The sequence below is a fragment of the Gekko japonicus genome, unplaced genomic scaffold (genome assembly GCF_001447785.1).
Source record: "Gekko japonicus isolate JY-2015 unplaced genomic scaffold, Gekko_japonicus_V1.1 scaffold4269, whole genome shotgun sequence".
Taxonomy (NCBI): Eukaryota; Metazoa; Chordata; class Lepidosauria; order Squamata; family Gekkonidae; genus Gekko; species Gekko japonicus.
The window spans coordinates 1-20,762 of record NW_015164329.1 but is presented as its reverse complement, the minus strand read 5'-3'; the positions used below and the strand labels follow the sequence as shown (position 1 = coordinate 20,762).

Here is a 20,762-nt window from a genome sequence, read left to right as displayed (position 1 = left end):
CCTGGCCAGAAACCTCATCTGGATGTAAGTGTTCCTTTCGCAGAGCGTCTGGATGGCCATGGCGCCTTTAACTTGCACGCTGGTCTTCCTTCCCCTGAGAAGCTCCACAAGGGGACTGATCACGTGCGCTTCCACGATGGCATTCTGCATCTTCGTATTCCCCCGCGCGAGTTCCGCGATGGCTGCGGAAGCCACGGCCAACAGCACATCTGGAGGCAGGGGGGAAAGCATCGGAGTGGTATGAAATCAGCCACATTTACTGGCTTTTAAAAAAAAACAAAGAAAGTTGTGGGAACACCCAAGAGGGAAATGAATTTTTCAATCTGTATATTGAAAACGTGTGAACTTTTAAACATTTTAAAAAGAATGCAGGAGACCTGCTCAACCAGTTAATGAAAGATGATCCTTCTACTGTAAAAGGGGCAGAAACACTAATGCTTGGAGAAATGTTGACTTTGCCTCAGAACTTTGGGTAAGAATTGCATATAGATTTATAGTTTGAGACCATTCTTTTTGGGAACTTCAGTCTGGTGTAAAATGATCGTAAATCCTATCTATGCCACTGATTTCTCACTAGCAAGCATAAGTAGGACCTCAGCCTTGGCCTATTTTTACTTCCCTGTCTCTAGCCCATGCATAAAGCATGTTATGTAAAGCAATAAGCTTTTCTGTAGCAACAAGCTATTTTCAAGAGTTGCTCACCAGCACTATTTTAATAGTTTTGGGATTAACAAGCCAGGCATCAAGGCTACTAACTTTGAATCAATGGCAAATCTGTAAACATTCGTAGGGGTTGAGGGCATGGTTCATTGACCGATCACCTGCTTGGCATGCCAAAGCTCTCTGGTTCAGTGCCCAGAATCTCCAGTTGAAAGGATCAGGTAGGAGGTGATGTGAAAGACCTTTGCCTGGGACCCTGGAGAAGTGCTGCCAATCTGAGTGGGCAATACTGATCTTGCTAGACCAGTGCTCTGAGTCAGTATAAGGCAGCTTTGCATGTCCAACACGTGATCTGGCCTTCTTGGGAGCTGGAGCTGGTGAGAATCTGTCCTTATATATAATTGAATAGTGGGTGCCAAGGTTCTAATTCTAAAATGCACTCCCTTAGTGTATGGCTGATGGCACTGCTCCTCAGCATATATCGCCACCAATCAGAAGGCAAAGCCCGGGTCCCGCCCACACCACAACTGCTGCGACAACCTGGTCTTTTGCATATGGAAGCTGATTGGACTTCAGTCCATTCCACACCTCAAACTCCCCCCCCCTCCCCGCAAGGCAGTTGGAATTTTCAGTTGCATAACATACCTCATAGGGGAGAGGAGAATGGGTAACAATGGTTACCACTCTCCAGGTGAGGGCTACAGATAACTCAAACATACAAATGCTCTTCAGGTAGCAGAGATCAGTCCCTCTGGAGAAAACAGTGGACTCTGTCATTAAACCCTGCTGAGGTCGCCACAGGAAACTGACACTGTTTGCCCAAAGCCAGAGCACTCTCCTAGAGCCTCTTTCTAGATCCTGTTGTATTTATTTCTGCAACGGGCATTATTTCTAGTCTGCTATAATTCTGGAAGATCTCCAGGCCCCACCTGGAGGCTGGCATCCCTACCGTATGTGTTCACAAGTCAGACTGCAACCAGTTACAGATTAATACACTAACCATAGTAGATGAGCAAAACAATTAATTCATCAAGTTTCAGATTAGGTTCCTCGGCAGGGGGGGCCAGGGCCCTAGGAGGCTAAGAGGAACATCTGAGGAACATCTGTTTGGCATCTCTTACACTATGCCTACCAGGGGATGTTTGGTGTGTGGTTTGTCCTCTCTGATATCTTGGTATGGATGCTGTGTAGTTTGAGCACTTGTTGATTGGGTTTTAAATTTGTACAGTATGTTTTTAAATGTACTAAAGTATTGATGTTTTTATGAGCAAGTTTTTGCCATGTAAGCCGCCCTGAGCCCTACGGGGGAGGGGGGGTATAAATTTAACAAATAAATAAATAAATAAAATAAAATAGTTCCCCCCCCCATCTCAACGAGAAATCAGATCTTTATCAGTAAATTAGCACAATTACAATATATAATCCAAAAACACAAATTTTATTCATCATGGTGGTAAATTAGGGGGCCCAAATTTGTTAATTAATCTGCAGCCCTGAAAGGACACAGAACAGTTTATCTAACGAACGATGGCCCATTACAATCTTATGCAGAGTTACCTCATTCTAAGCCCATTGGTTTCAACAGGTTTAGACTGGAGTCTAATTTGAGATTTGCGGATGACACCACAGTACTGGCAGTAGACACACATAAGCAGCATCACCACTATACAGAAATACAAACATAAGCTCATATCGTTACACAGGGCTGCTGAAGCATCCCTGAAAAGAGGCTGTGAATGAGTTTTCTTATGTATGGAGTCTTGAATTGCCCAAGGAGAGACACAGATGTTTCTCATCCACCCTGTTGGTAGCTTTGGCCCTATAATAGCCACCTTTTTTATTATTATTTAAAGTTTTTTATTGTTTTGAACAGTATTATACATAGTAACCAAAACATATTACAGTGAGTTTCGTTACCTCCTATAACTGTTACATAACAATGAACAATACTTTCTTACAAACATTAGTAATCTGAAACAATTTACATTAAATATGTTATACATTGTGAACATGAAATACACTGTGTTTTGTAAGCATAGTACTAATATAAGTAAAGCAGTGTACAATTAAAAAAATTCCCCCCCTTTTATGTATTTATTATTATTTTGCTATTTAACTTGTAATGCCATTTACTAACAGAAAGGAAAAGTGTTTAAAATAAACAACATTTCTATGCAAACAACCTAACAAATCCATTTGTCAAATTGGGCCCATTCAGAGGAAATAAATTGCTGCTGAGATAGAAAGTCCAACACTGGGTACCACTTCCCAACAAACCGCTCCTGTGTTGAATTCTGATGTGTAACATCTAATTTACTGGTAACTGCATCCATAAGATAATGGTTCCACAGTTTTCGATACCAAACTTCAATCGTTGAAATAAGGATCAAGAAGATGCAGGGGAAATCACGGGGGGAGATGTGGGTCAAAATGTGGTCACACAGCAAATAGTCGGAAATTGAGCCAGTACAACCGGGGAAAACGGGAGACCGAGGGTGGAACAACTGCTTTTGCAGAATCGGTCTGAGACTGGGAAGTGTAGCCATCAAGGAGCTAGAAAAGATCCTTAACTGTAAGAATAACCGTAAGAATGTGTCGCTGGTGACAAAGATCAAGTTAATTCATGCCGTAGTATTCCCCATTACTATCTATCGGTGTGAAAGCTGGACAATGAAGAAAGCTGACAGGAAGAAAGTGGATTCATTTGAAATATGTTGTCGGAGGAAAGTTGTACGGATATCATGAACCACAAAGAAAGACAAATAAATGGGTTCTAGTTCAAATCAAGTCTGAATTCTACCTTTGTCCCCACTACTGCTCCCAAGGGACTGCTGACACCAGGAACAAAATTTGGGGGGGTCCGTGGAATACAGTGGGAGAGGGAAGTGAGAACGTCCTACTCCACTGAAGTCCACAGATGGTTCAAGGGACCCTTATTTAGGAGAATTTGTACTCCACTTTTCGCAGTCAAAGGCCTTCTCAAAGCAGCGCACAGAAAGTATTTAACATTACAGTGAAATCTCAACTGCGCGTTATACATCTTGATGTCTTATAGGGGGTTCAGCCAGTTTGGTAATAAATCCAACTGAAATCCCAAGAGATGCTTCCCGAACTATGCTGTTCTGTTTCAGTTTTTTACCCGAGTCCGATGACAAGAACTGAACCAGCGGTTTGATGCCCCTGCATTCTTTCACTTTCAGCTGATTCGCTTTGTTGTTGATGCACAAAACACGGATACAGTTGATGACATTCACAAGCAGGTCTTCAATCTCATAGTGCAACCGATTGACAAGGGCTGGAATGGCACCCTAGAGGAAAAACACAGAAATCTATGGGTAGCATCAAAAGAAGTAGCAATGAGTATTCATGCCAAAGAGATGGCCGCTGCATAGGGAAAGCTGGTTTCCCTGTTAATCAAAGTTAAAAACCCAGCACATTTAGATTCTCCTTCCTTCCTTTGACTTTAGTACTAGTGGTTAAGACGATGAACTGCAGGTCAGAAGGTCGGTTGTTCAGCAGTTCGAGACCTGAGTGTGCCGCATGACGGAGTGAGCTCCCGTCTCTGGTTCCAGCTCCTGCCAACCTAGCAGTTCGAAAGCAAGAAATTGCAAGTAGATAAACAGGTACCACTTCGGTGGGAAGGTAACAGTGTTCCATGCACCTTGGCGTCTAGTCATGCCGGCCACATGACCACGGAAACGTCTTCGGACAGCGCTGGCTCTTTGGCTTGGAAACGGAGATGAGCACCGCAACCCTAGAGTCGGATTCGACTGGCTTTCGAGCAAGGGAACCTTTACCTTTTACCTAATACGGCTATAGAGGTGAACCAGGATTAATTTTTAACCAAGTTCGGGACCGTAGTTTTGATGTGTAATTCAGATCCAAGGCTAAAAGAAGCCCTAGTTCTCCTTAACAACATGTCAGTTGCAATGTACACTTTGATGCCCTCCTGACATGGGAGGTGAATATCCACCCAAGAAGCGAAGGAGACAGCAGAGGAGTGTATTTCTTATGGCTGGCTCTGGGCTTCTTAACCATGGTTATCATGGTTATCCCTTAAGCCTTTTGAAGGCCCTAGCCAGGACTGGACATGCCCAGAGGTCTCCCTCTACCCACATGGGGGTGTGGCCAAGCCTGTGAGGGACCAATAGCACCTCCTGGACATCCCCTTCCCGACCCCAATTGGCTTTCCAACAGCCAATTGTCAGACAGCCAATTGTCAGACAGCTGGCTGTCAAATCAATTGCAAGCATTTTGTTCTAGAATCTGGAATATATTTTTACACAGCAAATTTAAACTCTTTTAAATATGCTGGTTTCTTACAAAGAACTTGTAGAAAGGAGTCTTGGCATCCTCACAAAACTGTAAAGTACTGTTTTTGTCTATTATCGTTTCATCGATTGTTTTATCTATTAGTTGTTACTTGTATTATTATCATTGCTCTTCCGTTTGCCCCGGTTGCACAAATCAATTTCACACTATTTGCTGCACGACTGCATTTTGACCTGCATCTCCCCCCCAATTTTCCCCACGTCTTCTAGATCCTTGTTTTTTGCCATCGAGAAGATGCGGGAGAAATCGGGGGGGGGGAATGTGGGCAATGTTCCCTCTAAGCTGTGGAGTCTTGTGAGCAAAAATTCGACTTTGTGAGCTGCTGGCATTAAAGTTGTGAGCTAATGATTTGGCTACTGCATAAATTAGCTTGCTCTGGAGCCCTCCTCCCTGAGCTAAGACAAAAATATGTGAGCTGGAGGCTAAAATTCTGTGAGCTAGCTCACACTAACTCAGCTTAGAGGGAACACTGGATGTGGGTCAAAATGAGGCCGTGCGGCGAATAGTGTGAAATTGACCAATGCAACCGGGGCAAACGGAAGAGCAAGGGCGACACAGCTGCTTGTGGGGAATCGGTCACAGATTCCCTCTCTGTACTCTTCTCCCTTTCTTGGAGTGAATTCCTCCTCAGGTTGCCAACTCTTCCAGAATTACATCTGATTTCCAGATTACAGGGATCTATTCCTCTGGAGAGAACAGCAGTTTCAGGGAGCATACTCTATGGTGTACCATAGATTCTAAATGAAACCACTCTCCAATTCCCGTCCTCCACAGGAACTGCCCTCAAATCTCCAGGAATCCTCCAGGCCAGATTTGGCAACCCAAATTCTCCCTCCTGACTGGACCGGGCTAGCCCGATCTTGTTAGATCTCAGAAGCTAAGCAGGTTTGGCCCCGGTTTAGTATTTGGATGGGAGACCACCAAGGAAGTCCAGGGTTGTGACACAGAGGCGGGCCATGGCAAACCACCTCTGAACAACTCTTGCCTCGGAAACCCGACGGGGTCGCCATAAGTCGGCTGTAACTTGACAGCAATTTCCACCAATGTGCACCAAAGGTTGCCAAGTCCATATGCAGAGGGTATCTGCTTTGGAATCTTTGTGACAAGAGAATTCAAAAGCAATTGAGGTTTACAAGATGATGCATGGGAAAGAGCAGGTAGAGAAAGAGGTACTTTTCTCCCTTTCTCACAAGACAAGAACTCGTGGGCACTCCATGAAATTGCTGAGCGGTCGGATTAGAACGGATAAAAGGAAGTCCTTCTTCACCCAAAGAGTGATTCACACATGGAATTCACTGCCACAGGAGGTGGTGGCGGCTACAAGCATGGATGACTTCAAAAGGGAATTAGATAAGCCTATGGAGCAGAGGTCCATCAGTGGCTATTAGCCACAAGGTATAGATAGGGACTCTTGGGGCAAGTGATGCTCTGTATTCTCGGTGCTTGGGGGGGGGGCACAGTGGGAGGGCTCCTAATGTCCTGGCCCCACTGGTGGACCTCCTGATGGCACTGGTATTTCTGGCCACTGTGTGACAGAGTGTTGGACTGGATGGGCCTTTGGCCTGATCCAACATTGGTGTCTCTTATGTTCTTAAACACATTTCCTTTTCGTTCTCGTCGGGGCACTTTTTTTTGGGGGGGGGAAGAGGTGCCGGAACTCACGAGAGGGAAATGAAGTTTTCAATCTGTATACTGAAAACTCATGAACTTTTAAACATTTTTAAAAGGAATCTTGTCAAAGAGGTTCCGGAACTCTGCTCCAGCGAGTTCCTCCAGAAAAAAAGCCCTGGAACTTCTCGTCCATTTTTAAGGAGGGGGATCCAGGACAGGATCACACACACACACACACACACACACACGATAACAGGTGTTTGGGGGCACGAGGCTTACCAGTTCAGCAATGGCGGCCTGATAATCATCCAGCTGAGCGATGTCATGTAAAACGACCGCACAACGGGACAGCAGCTCCGGTTCATCGCTGGCCAACAACTTAATCAGCACCGTGACGCCTCCTGACTCGGCGAAGGCTCTAGCGATGGGGTCGTTGGTGGTGATGTTGATCAGCACCCCCATAGTGATGCATTCCAGCTTGACCGACTGGCTTTTCAACAAGTTGATGAGTGAGGGGATGGTCCCTGAGAGGAAGACAGACAGGAAGGGTCCAACGGGGAAGAGTCTGTGGAAACGTGGGCCTGGGTCCATCCAAGTCAGCATTGCCTACTCAGACTGGCAGCCGCTCTCCAAGGTCTCAGGCGGAGGTCTTTCGTGCCTCCTCCTACCCGCTCCTTTTAACTGGGGATCCTGGGGACTGGACCTGGGACCTTCAGCGTGCTGCGCAGACGCTCTATACCACTGAGCCGTCATAAAGGTAAAGGTAAAAGTTCCCTTGTTTGAAGGCACACAGGAGCAGGAGTGGAGAGGGTGAAACTGGGCAAAATGGCCCTCCACCTCTTCTGAGTTTACCCAGTTCTCTCTCCTCACTGTAGCCATCGGCTGCTGGTGGGGAAAAATTTACTCTGGATCCAACCCATTTCTTTCCGTGTTCACAAAATGGCTTCCTCCACCATTAGTAACCTATAGAATGGAAGGCACCGTACAGGTCTTCTGCGGGTCTCACCTGCATCCAAAATGAACTTCCAGTAGTGGTCTTTGGCGAGACAAAGAACTTCCAAACAGCGTACCGCCATTTCTCTCCTCACGTATTCGATACAGTCTAGCATCCCTATTGAAAAATTTAAGAAGGAAAACTGAAGACCTGTATCCAAAAATTGTTTTCCGACAGTGTCATGAGGAATTTATCTGTCTGACTAACGTGAATGAGCCTGGCACTCTATAGTTTTGCCTAGAGTGACCTCTAATGGAGTGATCCGCCCAATCCGGGTGCTTCGTCCATGGAAGTTTACGGTGCAAATGACCGCCCCAGGGAAGCATATCTGTCAATACATTGGTTAGTCTTTAAGGTACTGCAAAGTTTCATTGGCCTGATCTGGATTGTCCTGACCTGGATGGTCTAGGCTAGCCCAATATAATCAGACCTCAGAAGCTAAGCAGAGTCGGCCTCGGTTAGTAGTAGGAACTGCAACCTCCAAGGAATACCAGGGTTGTGACACAGAGCTGGGCAATGGGCAAATTATTCTGTTTACCTTGTTTGTTGTCAAAACCCAGGGCCTTTTTTTGTAGCAGGAACTCCTTTGCATGTTAGGCCACACACCCCGAATGTAGCCAATCCTAATGAGTTTCTGCTGTTGGGTGTGGCCTATTATGCTAATGCGTTCCTGCTGGGCGTGGCCAACTTGGGAGCCAGCCGGAACTCCGTTCCTGTGCGTTCCTGCCCCAAAATAGCCCTGGTTGGAAGGGAGTCCACCGAGGAAGTCCAGGGTCGCTATACAGAGGAAGCCAATGGCAAAACCACCTGCATTAGTCCCTTGCCGTAAGTCAGCTGTGACTTGACATGCACACAAAGTCTCCTTATCTGGGCAGAACTGCTCACTCCTTCAGCTGAGGGTGAAGGCAGGTGTCTGGATACTAGGGCTGCCGTGATCTGGGCTGTGCAAGTAAAGGCCTCGCAGGCCCAGGGAGCCTGAGTAGCAGTGGGAGGAGGCCAGGCCTACAACTCCCAGAAGCCCCTGAGAGGATTTGGGGCCAATTTTAGCCAATCGCAGAGAAAGGGGACTTATAATAAGAGACCTGGTACAGAAGAAGAGCTTGTTCTTTCTTCCAAGAGAGCAGGACCAGAGGGGAGGCTGCTGCTGGGAGAGACCCTCACCCTAAGAGGAAGGGTGGGTAGACTCAGGCCCCACTGAGACAAGGACCTAGGGACTGTGAGTCTAGTCGCATTAGGGCATTTGGTTTATTTTCCGTTCACCCACTTATCGTCCTTGCACCTTGTTTGTTTCCCATATTGGGCTGACCTCTTATAAAAATAAACCTTTTATTTGTTGTTTACTCTGCCTGGTCCTCACGCCTATTGTTCGGTCAAACAAGGGAGGTCTGAAGGTCTTGGGAGGGTGCTCTGGGCCTTCTCAAGGGATCCTAAATCCAGAGTGGTGGCGGCGTCAGGTGACACCCCACCTGAGCCGTGACACCCCTGGTCTGAGCAGGAGTTCCCCTGATTTTGGGGGCTCCTTCTTGCTGCCAGCCAGCTGGCCAGTGGGGGGAAGCCCCGCTCCCAAGAGCAACCACCCGGCCACCCCTACTGCAAGATTTAAAGGGCCCTCCAGCTGACCGGTGGGAGCACATGGCTCGCCAATCGGCTGGAGGGCTCTTTAAATCTTGCAGGAGCAAGGGAGGGAGAGGGGTGGCTGCACACACCTGAAAGCTGCGAATTCACAGCTCCCCCCCCCCATTCTTCTCCATAGGGACCCTTTAAATGCTGTTGGAAAGAAGTATGTGTGGGGGGTGTGCCGGTCCCCAATGTGATGATGTCACTTCTGCGTGACATCATCACGTTGGGGACATCCCCGCCCCCTCCAGTAATGCCCCCCCCCAAGTCCGCTGTCGGGGACTTTGAAGAACCTGAGGGACCGCCTTTCCCCGTATGTTCCCCCAAGAGCACTACGGTCAGGGGCCCAAAATTTTCTAACTGTGCCGGGCCCCAAAGATGCTAAATTGGCCGTCACAAGGGCTAGGGCTTTTTCGGTGGCGGCTCCCACCTGATGGAACGAGCTCCCGGAGGAGATCCGGGCCCTGCGGGACCTGATGCAGTTCCGCAGGGCCTGCAAGACGGAGCTCTTCCACCAGGCCTTCGACTAGGGGCCGCCCCCGCCCCCCCCCGGTTACATTACCATCATTGGGGGGGAGGGAAAGGGCCCTAGGAAGGAAGGAAGGAAGGAAGGAAGGAAGGAAGGAAGGAAGGAAGGAAGGAAGGAAGGAAGGAAGGAAGGAAGAAACATCTGTTTAACATCTATTATGGAGGACATGGAATGCCTACCGGGGATGTCTGGTTGTGGATGTGGTTGTCATCTCTCTGAGATTCCGGAATGGATGAATTGTAGTTGAGCATTTTAATGCATTGAGAGGGTTTTAAACTGTATAATATGTTTTAAATGTTATTAAATTATTGATGTTTTACTAGCAAAATTTCTTGCCATGTAAGCCGCCCTGAGCCCTACGGGGGAGGGCGGGATATAAATTTAATAATATATAAAATAAACCTGGCAACCCTACTGAATATGGGTGTGTGTGTTGGGGGGAGGGGGAACCCGGCCATTTTCAGGTTTTCAGAGAGAGAGGCAGCGCGAGAGAAACCGTGAGGCTGCCTTCCTATGCAATTCAGGAGTGGGAACTAAGGTTGCCAGCTCAAGGTTGGGAAATTCCTGGAGATTGGGGGGGGTGATGCCTGGGGAAGGGAGGGACCCCAGCCGGGGTGTCATGCCATAGAGTCCACCTTTTGAAGCTGACCTATTCTCTGCCCTTTGAGATCAGCTGGCCTTCCTGGAGATCCCTAGCCTGGAGGTTGGAGACGGTAGTGGGAACGGAGCCCTCCCACTCATCCTAGTGGCCACTTACGGCTGCATCCCACATTTCAGCTTTCTGGGTGTCCTGGAAGGACCTTAACCTCTTCCACCCAGTTATAGCAAGTTGTATAAACGTTTTATCGTGCAGAGGGGGCGGCATGATCTCGGCTAGCTGTAGAATGAGCTCCCGGAAGACATCAGAGCCCTGTGGGACCTGTTACAGTTCTGCAGGGCCTGAAAAACAGAGCTATTCCACCAGCCCTTTGGCGGAGGCGGTGGACGTCCAAATGACACTGGCCTTCCATTCCTCGCTTGCTTAATCTGCCCACTTTGCCTCCCTGTTTTAGGGCACTGCCTTTACCAGCTTGGCACCAGCTCCAGCTGACTTGGGTCTCTGCAGGGGTCATTTCGTAGAAAAAGAGGTGCAGGAGCTCATTAGCATAACTTATTTGCATATGACACACCCCCTGACATCACCGGAAGTGTGTCAGAAGGCAACACCCACCGCTCAAGCTCCACTGGACTGTTTTGGATTGCTAGCTATTGGGGGGGGGGGAACGTGCAGATCTGTCCTCGCAGAGGAGGGAGAGCTTGTACCTGAATAAAACTTGGTCTTAAAGGTGCCACTGGACTGTTTTGGGCCGGGGGGAGCTCTGCAACTTCTTGCTCTGACTGAGGGCTGCTGGGAGCAGGGGGTGGGGCTTGTTGCATGTGCCCACCCCCTGGGCTCTTTACTGCCGGAGCTCCACTCCTGTGCGCTCCTGCAGGAAATGAGCCCTGGGTCTCTGTCAGAGAAATGTGCCCTTCCTAACATTACCACAGCAGGCACTGTAATTAGACATTATTAAGCTGCCATCAGGAATCTGAACTGCAACTGTTGATTTTATGTTTTATTATACATTGCTGAACAATCAGCGATTGCTTTACTGGGTGTTCTAAGCCGCCCTGAGCCCGCTTGTGGGGTAGGGCAAGATACAAACGGAAATAAATAAATAAACAAATAGATCTTTTTACTGAGCAGGAAATATACTGGCTTACCGACAAGAGTCGTCCATACTGGGAGATCAGGGAGATCCAGTTCGATCAAATGCTTGAGAACTTCCGTATGAAAGTTCAGCACCGCCAAATGGATCATGTTGTTTCCTTCACTGTCCTTTTTGAGCCAGTTGACAAGGAGGGTGAACAAATACTGAATCGTGTCTAATGCTCCAGAGGTGGCCGCGAGCAAAAGCGGGGTGGAGTGATGTCTGTCGGAGAGAAAGGAGGGGGGGAAGTATTGTGAAGCCCGAGCCTGCCCTTCCCCATGTCTGTGGGTGGGGGCTCTCCGCATTCACCCAGGGCTCCAAAAGTCCTCGGATTAGCCCTGCCTATTCAACATCAGGTCACGTCTGACTTAGGGCAACCCAGTAGGGTTCTCAAAGAAAGAGACATTCAGAGGCGGTTTGCCATTGCCTGCCTCTGCGTCATGGCCCTGGTATTCCTTGGTGGCCTCCCATCCAGATACTGACCAGGGCCGACCCTGCTTCGCTTCTGAGATCTGACAAGAGTGGGTTAGACTGAGCTATCCAGGTCATGGCCAATGGACCATCCAAAAACCCCGAAGGATAGCTAGTATTCTATTTTCCCATCACTTCTTTGAATCCAGCCACCCTTTTCCTTTTCTCTCTCTCTCTTATTTATAATGATCCTTTTAATAATTACATTGTTTGGCCTCACTTGGTACAATTTACTTCTCTGGGATATCTCTCTGAATCTGTTTCTTTACAAAATCCCCGTCGGCTGCAAAAGTGTACGATTTAAAGAATTATATGTTGCCCTCCCTTACCTTATGATTCATTGTTAGTCCCGTGTCAAAACTTGTGTAACTGTAAATCGCTCAGAGCCAGCAGCTCTGCAGGATTGAGCGATCAATAAATCAAAAGGTATTATTATTATTATTTATGTACTAGTCTGCATGAACACTACATCGTTGGTTATGAGGTATTTCCTAGGGTTTCTACCCTGGCACTTTGTTATTGCTCTCACACTGTGCTAGAAGGATACCTTCTCTGCGGTTGCCATCTAGATGGTATCAAAAGGTCCCTGAGTAGTGGCACCTGGTTACCAGGGTGCTTCCCAGGGAACCCTTAGTCTAAGGGAGTTTCCCAACAAGGAAAGATGCTATTCCCCCCTACTTTAAGAGCATAAGGAACCAGTGGTCCATTTAGTCCAGCATCCTGTCTCACACGGTGGCCAACCAGTTCCTCTGGAGGGCCAACAACATGGTATAGAGGCCGGAGGCGGGGTCTACGGCATGATGGCGGACGCCTTTCCCAGCTCTCTGGGGAGGCGCACCGCACAGCAGCGAGGGGGAGAGGTGCCGCTAGATCGGCACCCCCGCGGGAGTTTGGGAAGAACTCCCAAGCCATAGGGCTTTTGAGGGTGAGCCTCTTTTCCTGCTAACTGCTAACTCCGCCCTGACAGTCCCTCTCACTGACTGCGTCCCCTTAGCGAGGCCACAAGCTGTGTCGACCCGATCAAGCGCAGGAGATCTAGCGGAGGAGCGATTAAGAGCGTGGTCAAGATAAAAACCAACAATGAACTGTGAGTTAAGGAGCAAACTGTGAGTGAAAAGGAGCGATTTGTCTTCAGAAGAGAAAATCCCCCCCCCAAAGGAAAAACTTTTTGAGCGATTGGAACGTGCTGAGAGAGGGACGCCTCTCAATGCATTTACATAAACGAAGGAGGGGGAGAGAGAGAGAAACGATTGTAAACGGATACTTGAAGTGAAATCCCCCCTGAAACCCCTTAAGCGATTGGAAGGGGGTGCCTCTCTGACATGTTTTACATAAACAGATGAGGGGAGGGGGAGAGAGAGAGGCAGCTGTAAACGGATACTTCTGAAATACTTTATTTACAAGCGTGCGAGCCTGTTGTGGGAGATCTCCATGAGCTTTTAAACAGCATATGCGATTTGCAGAGCCGGGAAGAAAGAGATTTTACTGAAAATAAAACGTTGAAATGGCAGGCACTCCAAAAAAAGATGGCGAAAACTCTGAGAAGAAGGGAAGTTGACGTCATTGCACTAATAGCAGAAGCCACTAAGCCAATTCTGGAGCAACTTGTTGGTATTAACCAGCAGCTTGCCAAGATAAATCAACAACCAGCAGCTTGCCAAGATAAATCAACAATTTGTGTCCCGGCAGCTCCAGGAGGCGATAGTAGAAAAAATGGAATTGAGGGCTTTCAAAGAGAATGAGATGGACACTAAATTAAACAGCGATCTCAATGAGAAAAGAAGAAAAAGCACAAGAGAAACAGGAAAGATTTACAAGGGTTTAACTCCTTCTTTGCTAGTGTTCTTAGAAAGTGTCATCTTAAATCCTGCTGAGAGAAAAGAGCTGGAGCTCTCCTTCACAATCAAGAAACCTTTGAGATGCCACTGGGCCCCGAGACCAGAGAGGAAGAGACTTAAGGCTGGCGGTTTTATCCCTTTGGACGGAAGAAGACTGGGATGCAGTGAACGTCTAAGAAGCCATCAAGATTTTAGAGAGTTTTAGTATAGATGTAAAGGCGGAAGGACTTTGCAAATTGCCTTTATGAAGCGAGCTGGAGGAGATGCTCGGGAAATCTTCTCATAACAAGTAACAAACTAACATATAAGCTTAGAAAGACAGGTCCTCGCAAAGTATATTGTTTATTAACAGCTTTTCTTTAATACTAACAGTAGTTTAACAGGGAATGATCTCCTAACCTTGGGTATTTAGTTTAGTTTAGTGTGGGTTGCCTTTTCTTTCTCCCTAATTGTAGTTCCCCTATTCCTATTTTTCTTGGTAGTTTTGTAGTATCAAAAAAATGAAAAATTCCCTCCGGGGGCTTAAAAGAAACAACAACATGGTATAGAGGCCAAGGCCTTATGTAAGAACATAAGAAGAGCCCTGCTGGATCAGACCAATAATCCATCTGCAGCGTCCTGTTTCACACAGGGGCCAACCAGTTCCTCTAGAGGGTCAGCGACAGGGCAGAGAGGCCGAGGCCTTCCTAAGAACATAAGAAGAGCCCTGCTGGATCAGACCAGTTGTCCATCTAGTCCAGCCTCCTGTCTCACACAGTGGCCAACTGGGTCCTTTGGAGGGCCAACAACAGGGCATAGAGGCCGAGGCCTTCCTAATAACCGAAGAAGAGCCCTGCTGGATCAGACCAGTGGTCTATCTAGTCCAGCATCTTGTCTCACATAGTGGCTAACCAGTTCCTCTGGAGGGCCAACAACAGGGCATAGAGGCCAAGGCCTTCCTAAGAAAATAAGAAGAGCCCTGCTGGATCAGACCAGTGGTCCATCTAGTCCAGCATCCTGTCTCACACAGTGGTCAACCAGTTCCTCTGGAGGTTCAACAACAAGGCAGAGAGGCTGAGGCCTTCCCTGATGTTGCCTTTTGGCACTGGGATTCAGAGGATGACCCCCTCTGAACGTGGAGGTTTCCTTTAGTCACCATGACTAGTGGCTGCTGATAGACCTCTCCTCCATGAATCTATATACTTTCAGTACGTATATTGATGGGGTTTGATAATGCCTGTAATGGCACGCTTTAGAAAGGTGCCTTTGCCAGTCCATGTCGGCTGTTTCCTTGAACTCTCCAAGGAAAGGGCCACACAGAACACTACACCCCCTTCCCACTCACTCAGCCCGTGTCTCCGCCTCCAGAAGGTCTGGGCTCTTCCGGTACAGAACGGCAAAGCAGGCGATGTTGTCGTAATAGGCGGCAAAATGAATGGGCATCCACCCTCGGTTGTCGGGCATCCTGTAATCGGCTTTGAGAGCCAGGAGGAAATGAAGAGACTCGAGAGAGCCAGACTGGGCCGCTAAGTGCAAAGCGGCGGGACCTACAACTAATAGACGAGACACAAGAGAGTCAGCCACAAACAAAAGACCGGGCGCCCTTGCGCTTGCAAAAACCAAAGGCAGGGCCTCCGTCAAGTTGAACGTCCGCTTCCTCGTTTGACGTCCATGTTCTAGTCACACCCTACTTCTCACACGAGTGCGAGACGGAGAGAGTGCATAGAGGGGTGTGTCGGCCGAAATGATGGACGTCTGAGGCAGCCAGTCAGCACGGCGGACCCATCCCTCATGATAACATTTGTGAGGGAAAGCTACAACTCTGAGGGAATTGTGTTCCCCAGGTCTCTGCAGTCCCCCCCCCCTACAAATATTCAGCCTGGATGGCTAGCTGAGTACCTTCCCGCTGGGCTATGCCTCCTCTTCAGTCAGTTAGCCTTTATTGGCATAAATATGCCTCCTCTTGCTTCTTCCCTGTCTCTTGCTGGTGATGTCAAGGTCTATGGGGAATGTCTAATCTCCTATGCGGTTTGTCATATGTGCAATCTTAAGGAGCCGACGCTACCATGGGCACTTTGGGGCCTTGCACCCTTAATTAAAAGCCCCACCCCACAAATAGCCATGCCAGAAACCTTGTTTTTGAGGAGAGACCCTCCCCCCTCCCGAGCGGCCAGGGTGAGAGCGCCACGGCTTGCCCTGGGGCTTCCTTCTCCCTCCCACTGTGGAATTGGGGGGTGGGGCACCATGGGACCCAGGAAAAGACAGCTCAGGGGGCATTGAATTGCCTTCGGAAGGCATTTAAATGCCTTTTGGGGTTCCCTCCCACAGTTAAAAGGACCAGGCAGGAGGTGACGGGAAGGACCCTGGCTCAGTGGAAGTGCCTCTGCTTGGCACGCAGAAGGTCCCAGGTTCAATCCCCGGCATCTCCAGTTAAAAGGACCAGGCAGGAGGTGATGGGAAGGACCCTGGCTCACTGGGAAAGTGATGGGAAAGACCTCTCCGCCTTTGACCCTGGAGAGCAGCTGCCAGTCAGAGCAGTAACAATCTGATTCAGTAAAAGGCAAGTTTCATGCACGTACATGTGCTTGTGTGCTGAAAGTGTAACCCCGTGTTCCCTTGTTTGCTGCCCCAATGCCTGCATTCCTCCAGTCTGGCAAAGGGTTGTGGGCAGGGCATTGACTGTGTAGCTCCCTGCAGTGCCTGAGCTCCAGGACCTTCCTGTGAGCTGTGGGGCCAGCAGCTCTTTCCTCCTGGCGCTCGCCTCTGGGCAAGGGCAGTGTGAAATCAGGGTCCTGTGGCCGCAGTGATGGGCAGCGGTTGGCTGTGCCAGTGTGCCACTCACAGGGATATGTCACTTGCACTGCTTCGTGACTGGCAGGTGCTGCAAGCCCTGCTGAGGACTTGGTAGGAGGGGCACACTCGCTATGTTGTCTGGACCTTGTGGAAGGGGGTTTCTCTCCCGCCCTCGCTGAATGGGCACGGGTCACCACTTGGCAGCACCCATGCTGGGGCAGAGCCCTGCTGGCGTAGCCACGCTGGCATAGGACAGCAAAGTATCTGGAATGCGACTGATTTAATGGTCTGGACAACATTTAAAGAAGGTAACACTGGATTTAGTTGCGACTCACGACTTCTGTCTCCTTCCTTTTCGGCGACATTCATAATTCCTGAAACTGAACAAGTTTATTATTTTATACCATTTTTTTAAATTTAGAAACACAGATGTAGGCAAAACACAGACATATTCGTTGTTTAATTTTAATCTGTATTATTGTAATTCTTATGCTATTTTATGTAAGCCTCCCCTGGCTGGGAGGACGGGATAAAAATGTAATAAATAAATAAATAAATAAAAATAAATATTAGCGCCGTGGCTCCCCATCTGCGGATATCTAAATCCACACATCAAGGCCACGTGGATGCTAGCAAGATTTTTCTTCGTTTGCCGGATCCACGAGTTCTTGTATTGTGAGAAAGGGAGAAAAGTACCTCTTTCTCTACCTGCTCTTTTCCATGCATAATCTTATAAACCTCGATCATGTCACCCCTCAGTCGTCGTTTCTCCAAGCTAAAGAGCCCTAAGCGCTTTAACCTTTTCTCATAGGGAAAGTGTTCCAACCCTTTTATCATTCGAGTTGCCCTTTTCTGCACTTTTTCCAAAGCTATAATATCCTTTTTAAGGTGTGGTGACCAGAACTGCACATAGTATTCCAAATGAGGTCTCACCATTGATTTATATAGGGGCATTATGATATTGGCTGATTTGTTTTCAATACCCTTCCTAATAATCCCCAGCATAGCATTGGCCTTCTTTATTGCAGTCACACACTGTCTCGACATTTTCAGTGAGTTATCTACTACAACTCTTGATCAATCTCTGCCAGTTCAGACCGCATCAATGTGTATTTATATTTAGGATTTTTGGCTCCACAGCTTAGAGGGAACATTGCTGGCGGGTGCTGCAAGCCCTGCTGAGGACTTGGTAGGAGGGGCACACTCGCTATGTTGTCTGGACCTTGTGGAAGGGGGTTTCTCCTCCCCCCCCCCGCTGAATGGGCACGAGTCACCAGTTGGCAGCACCCATGCTGGGGCAGAGTCCTGCTGGCATAGGACAGCAAACTATCTGGAATGCGACTGATTTAATGGTCTGGACAACATTTAAAGAAGGTAGCACTGGATTTAGTTGCGACTCACGACTTCTGTCTCCGTCCTTTTCTGCGATGTTCATAATTCCTGAAACTGAACAAGTTTATTATTTTATACCATTTTTTTAAATTTAGAAACATAGGTGTAGGCAAAACACAGACATATTCATACGAGCGATATATAACATTGATTCAGCGAGACACGTGGGCTATCTATATACTGTTATGAGAAAAGCGAGTAACAACATCGCCGTGAAACTATTGATGCTGGCACTTTATTATGTTTTATGGTTTTTAGCATTGTTTATTTGCATTAACTGATGTTGCTTAATCTTAATCTGTATCATTGTAATTCTTATGCTATTTTATGTAAGCCTCCCTGAGCCGGCCCTGGCTGGGAGGACGGGGTAGAAATTTAATAAATAAATAAATATTAGTGACGTGGCTCCCCATCTGCGGATATCTACATCCGCAGATCGAGGCCATGTGGATGCTAGAAAGATTTTTCTGCAAATTTGCAGGACCCCCTAGGTTTGCAGAAAAATCTTAAACCTTCAAAGAAAATACACAGGGGTCTGGCTGCTGCAAGAAGAATGGAGGTAAGGGCCTTTTTGGAGTCGTTCCCAAATGACGAATCCCAGAGATTGAGCAAGGAGAGTTCCGGAGTGACAGGGAGTGTTTGTTGTGTGATGCTGTTGATTCCGGGAGATTATGTCCTTCCAGAATTGCTGAATGACTGGGCATTGCCACCAGCAGTGTAAGTACGTTTGATCTTAATAAACATTTCAAAATTCAAAAACAACAACAACAAAACACACACAGGGGGATTTAAACCCCCCCCCCAAGTAAAACCTACCTCCGGCAGTTGGAGGAGGCCAGCAACGCACTAGGGGAAGTCGAACAGCCCAGGTAGCTGTGCGGGTTCCGGCAGTGGCAACACAGCCCAGGGAGAGCACAGGGGCTGCCGCGGGCCTGGCAGTGGCTGCTGAACAGCCTGGGGCTCCACGCTGAGCCCAGGAACAGCTGCCAGGAGCCCAGGGGCTATGCTGGGCTTGGCGACGGGGGGAAAGAAGCGATGGGATTCCCTCTAGGAGTCTCGCGGGGCCCCACTTGTAGAAGAAGAAAAGGAGGAGGAGGAGGAGATTGGATTTATACCATGCTCTGAGGTTTACAAACTCCTTTCCCTTCCCCTACCCATAACAGACACCCTATGAGGTAGGTGGGGCTGAGAGAGCTCTTTCCAGAACTGTCCTTGAGAGAACAGCTCTGACAGAACTATGGCTTGCCCAAGGTCATCCAGCAGCTGCAAGTGGAGGAGTGGGGACTCAAACCCGGTTCTCCCAGATTAGAGTCTGCGCCCTAAACCACTGCACCAAACAAAGAATATTGTGATTCGGAGAGTATAAATTAAATTCTGCCAGGTCACTAAATTGCTATAACATAAACAATATCTTGATTAGCTTGCCCATACAGAGACACACACACAAATTATGAACATGGTCCTATCGTCATAAACAACACAATGATAACAACAATGATTCTGTAATTCTTCAAAATGCAAATAGCAATGCCACATAGATTGTTCAGAGTACCTCACAGAAAACATAAGGAGAAATTCCCTCTATAGCCTTATCATTCCAGAAAATTATTAACATAGTTCAACATTCCATAAACTTATTTGAAATAGCAGAAGTTTCTTAATGTTCTTTATTGATTTTGGTGTAGTGGTTAAGTGCGCGGACTCTAATCTGGGAGAACTGGATTTGATTCCCCACTCCTCCACTTGCACCTGGCTGGATGACCTTGGGGAAGCCATAACTCTGGCACAGCTGTCCTTGAAAAAGAGCAGCTTCTGTCAAAAGCTCTCCCATCCCCACCTACCTCACAGGGTGTCTGTTGCGGGGAGGGGAAGTCGCTCTGATACACCTTTGGTTTGTGAAGGGCGGGGTATAAATCCAATCTCTTCTTCTCTTCTTCTTCTTCTTAATAAGCAATAAATTCCCCCAAACAGAATTCAACCAGTCTTTTGGAGCCAGAGGGTCTGGGTTTATTTATTATTAATTTATAACCAACCCAAACATACAGCATATGATATCCTGCCCAACAGCATGATAGCAAACATAATCATTTCGTAAATGAGAAAATCATATTACTCTTATCACAATGCCTATGTTATCAAAGTTTGATCTCAGCACGAGAGAAATTACAGTCCATGGATTCATTTATCCAAAGACATCTAAATAGGACAAAAGCTTTTAGACAGAAAACAATAATTGAATTACGTGAGAAAAGGAACATTCAGCACTTTAGGAAAGATTAAATATTGAATACATAATTTAAAATATCAAATTAAAAGTAAAACAATCACAGAATCACTGCATATTTAGCTAGGTAGAGAGGTATTGGTAGTTGCTTGAATTTTTAATGCAATCGAGATATGTTTGGCAACTGCCAGAAAGAGGTGATTTTCATTTCCAGACAGAATATTAAGTTAGTGACAGTCCTCGGAACGGCTGAGGAAAGTTACAAGAAGGGGACTTATTGGATAAGCTCTTAAACTGCCATAGAATCTGCATGTGATGAAAAATTGTGTCACGGTTTGAGGCACCTCAAGACTGCCAGAACAAATCCTTTGATGGAAATCTTCCAAAAAGATCGGAAATTGGTAATGCGTTGAAACAGGCCAGGGAGAAGAGATGGCGATAAGAGGGAATCTAGATACTTATTGCCAATAAATGGTCTTGCATGAGTAAATCCTGAGTACAACGGAGAACAGATTTGTTTGGCATCTGATGGAAGGTGACTCCGGCCTAATCGTTCCAGTTGTTTTTTTTAAATCAGAGTAAAAGCTCTATC

The 20,762-nt window shown here is 47.4% G+C and overlaps 1 protein-coding gene across 1 annotated transcript in view; it reads right to left on the bottom strand.

Annotated features, from left to right (window-relative positions):
* The window catches only part of ANKAR (ankyrin and armadillo repeat containing), a gene marked incomplete at its 5' end in the record, with an annotated part of 56,903 nt that extends 41,589 nt beyond the window's left edge, over positions 1-15,314 (bottom strand). Inside the window, 6 exons of the mRNA XM_015408844.1 lie at positions 5-209; positions 3,800-3,968; positions 6,883-7,127; positions 7,610-7,714; positions 11,487-11,695; positions 15,107-15,314. Coding sequence (XP_015264330.1) covers positions 5-209; positions 3,800-3,968; positions 6,883-7,127; positions 7,610-7,714; positions 11,487-11,695; positions 15,107-15,314 — 1,141 coding nt within the window. The remainder of the gene's footprint in view (positions 1-4; positions 210-3,799; positions 3,969-6,882; positions 7,128-7,609; positions 7,715-11,486; positions 11,696-15,106) is intronic.
* Positions 15,315-20,762: the final 5,448 nt, after the last annotated feature.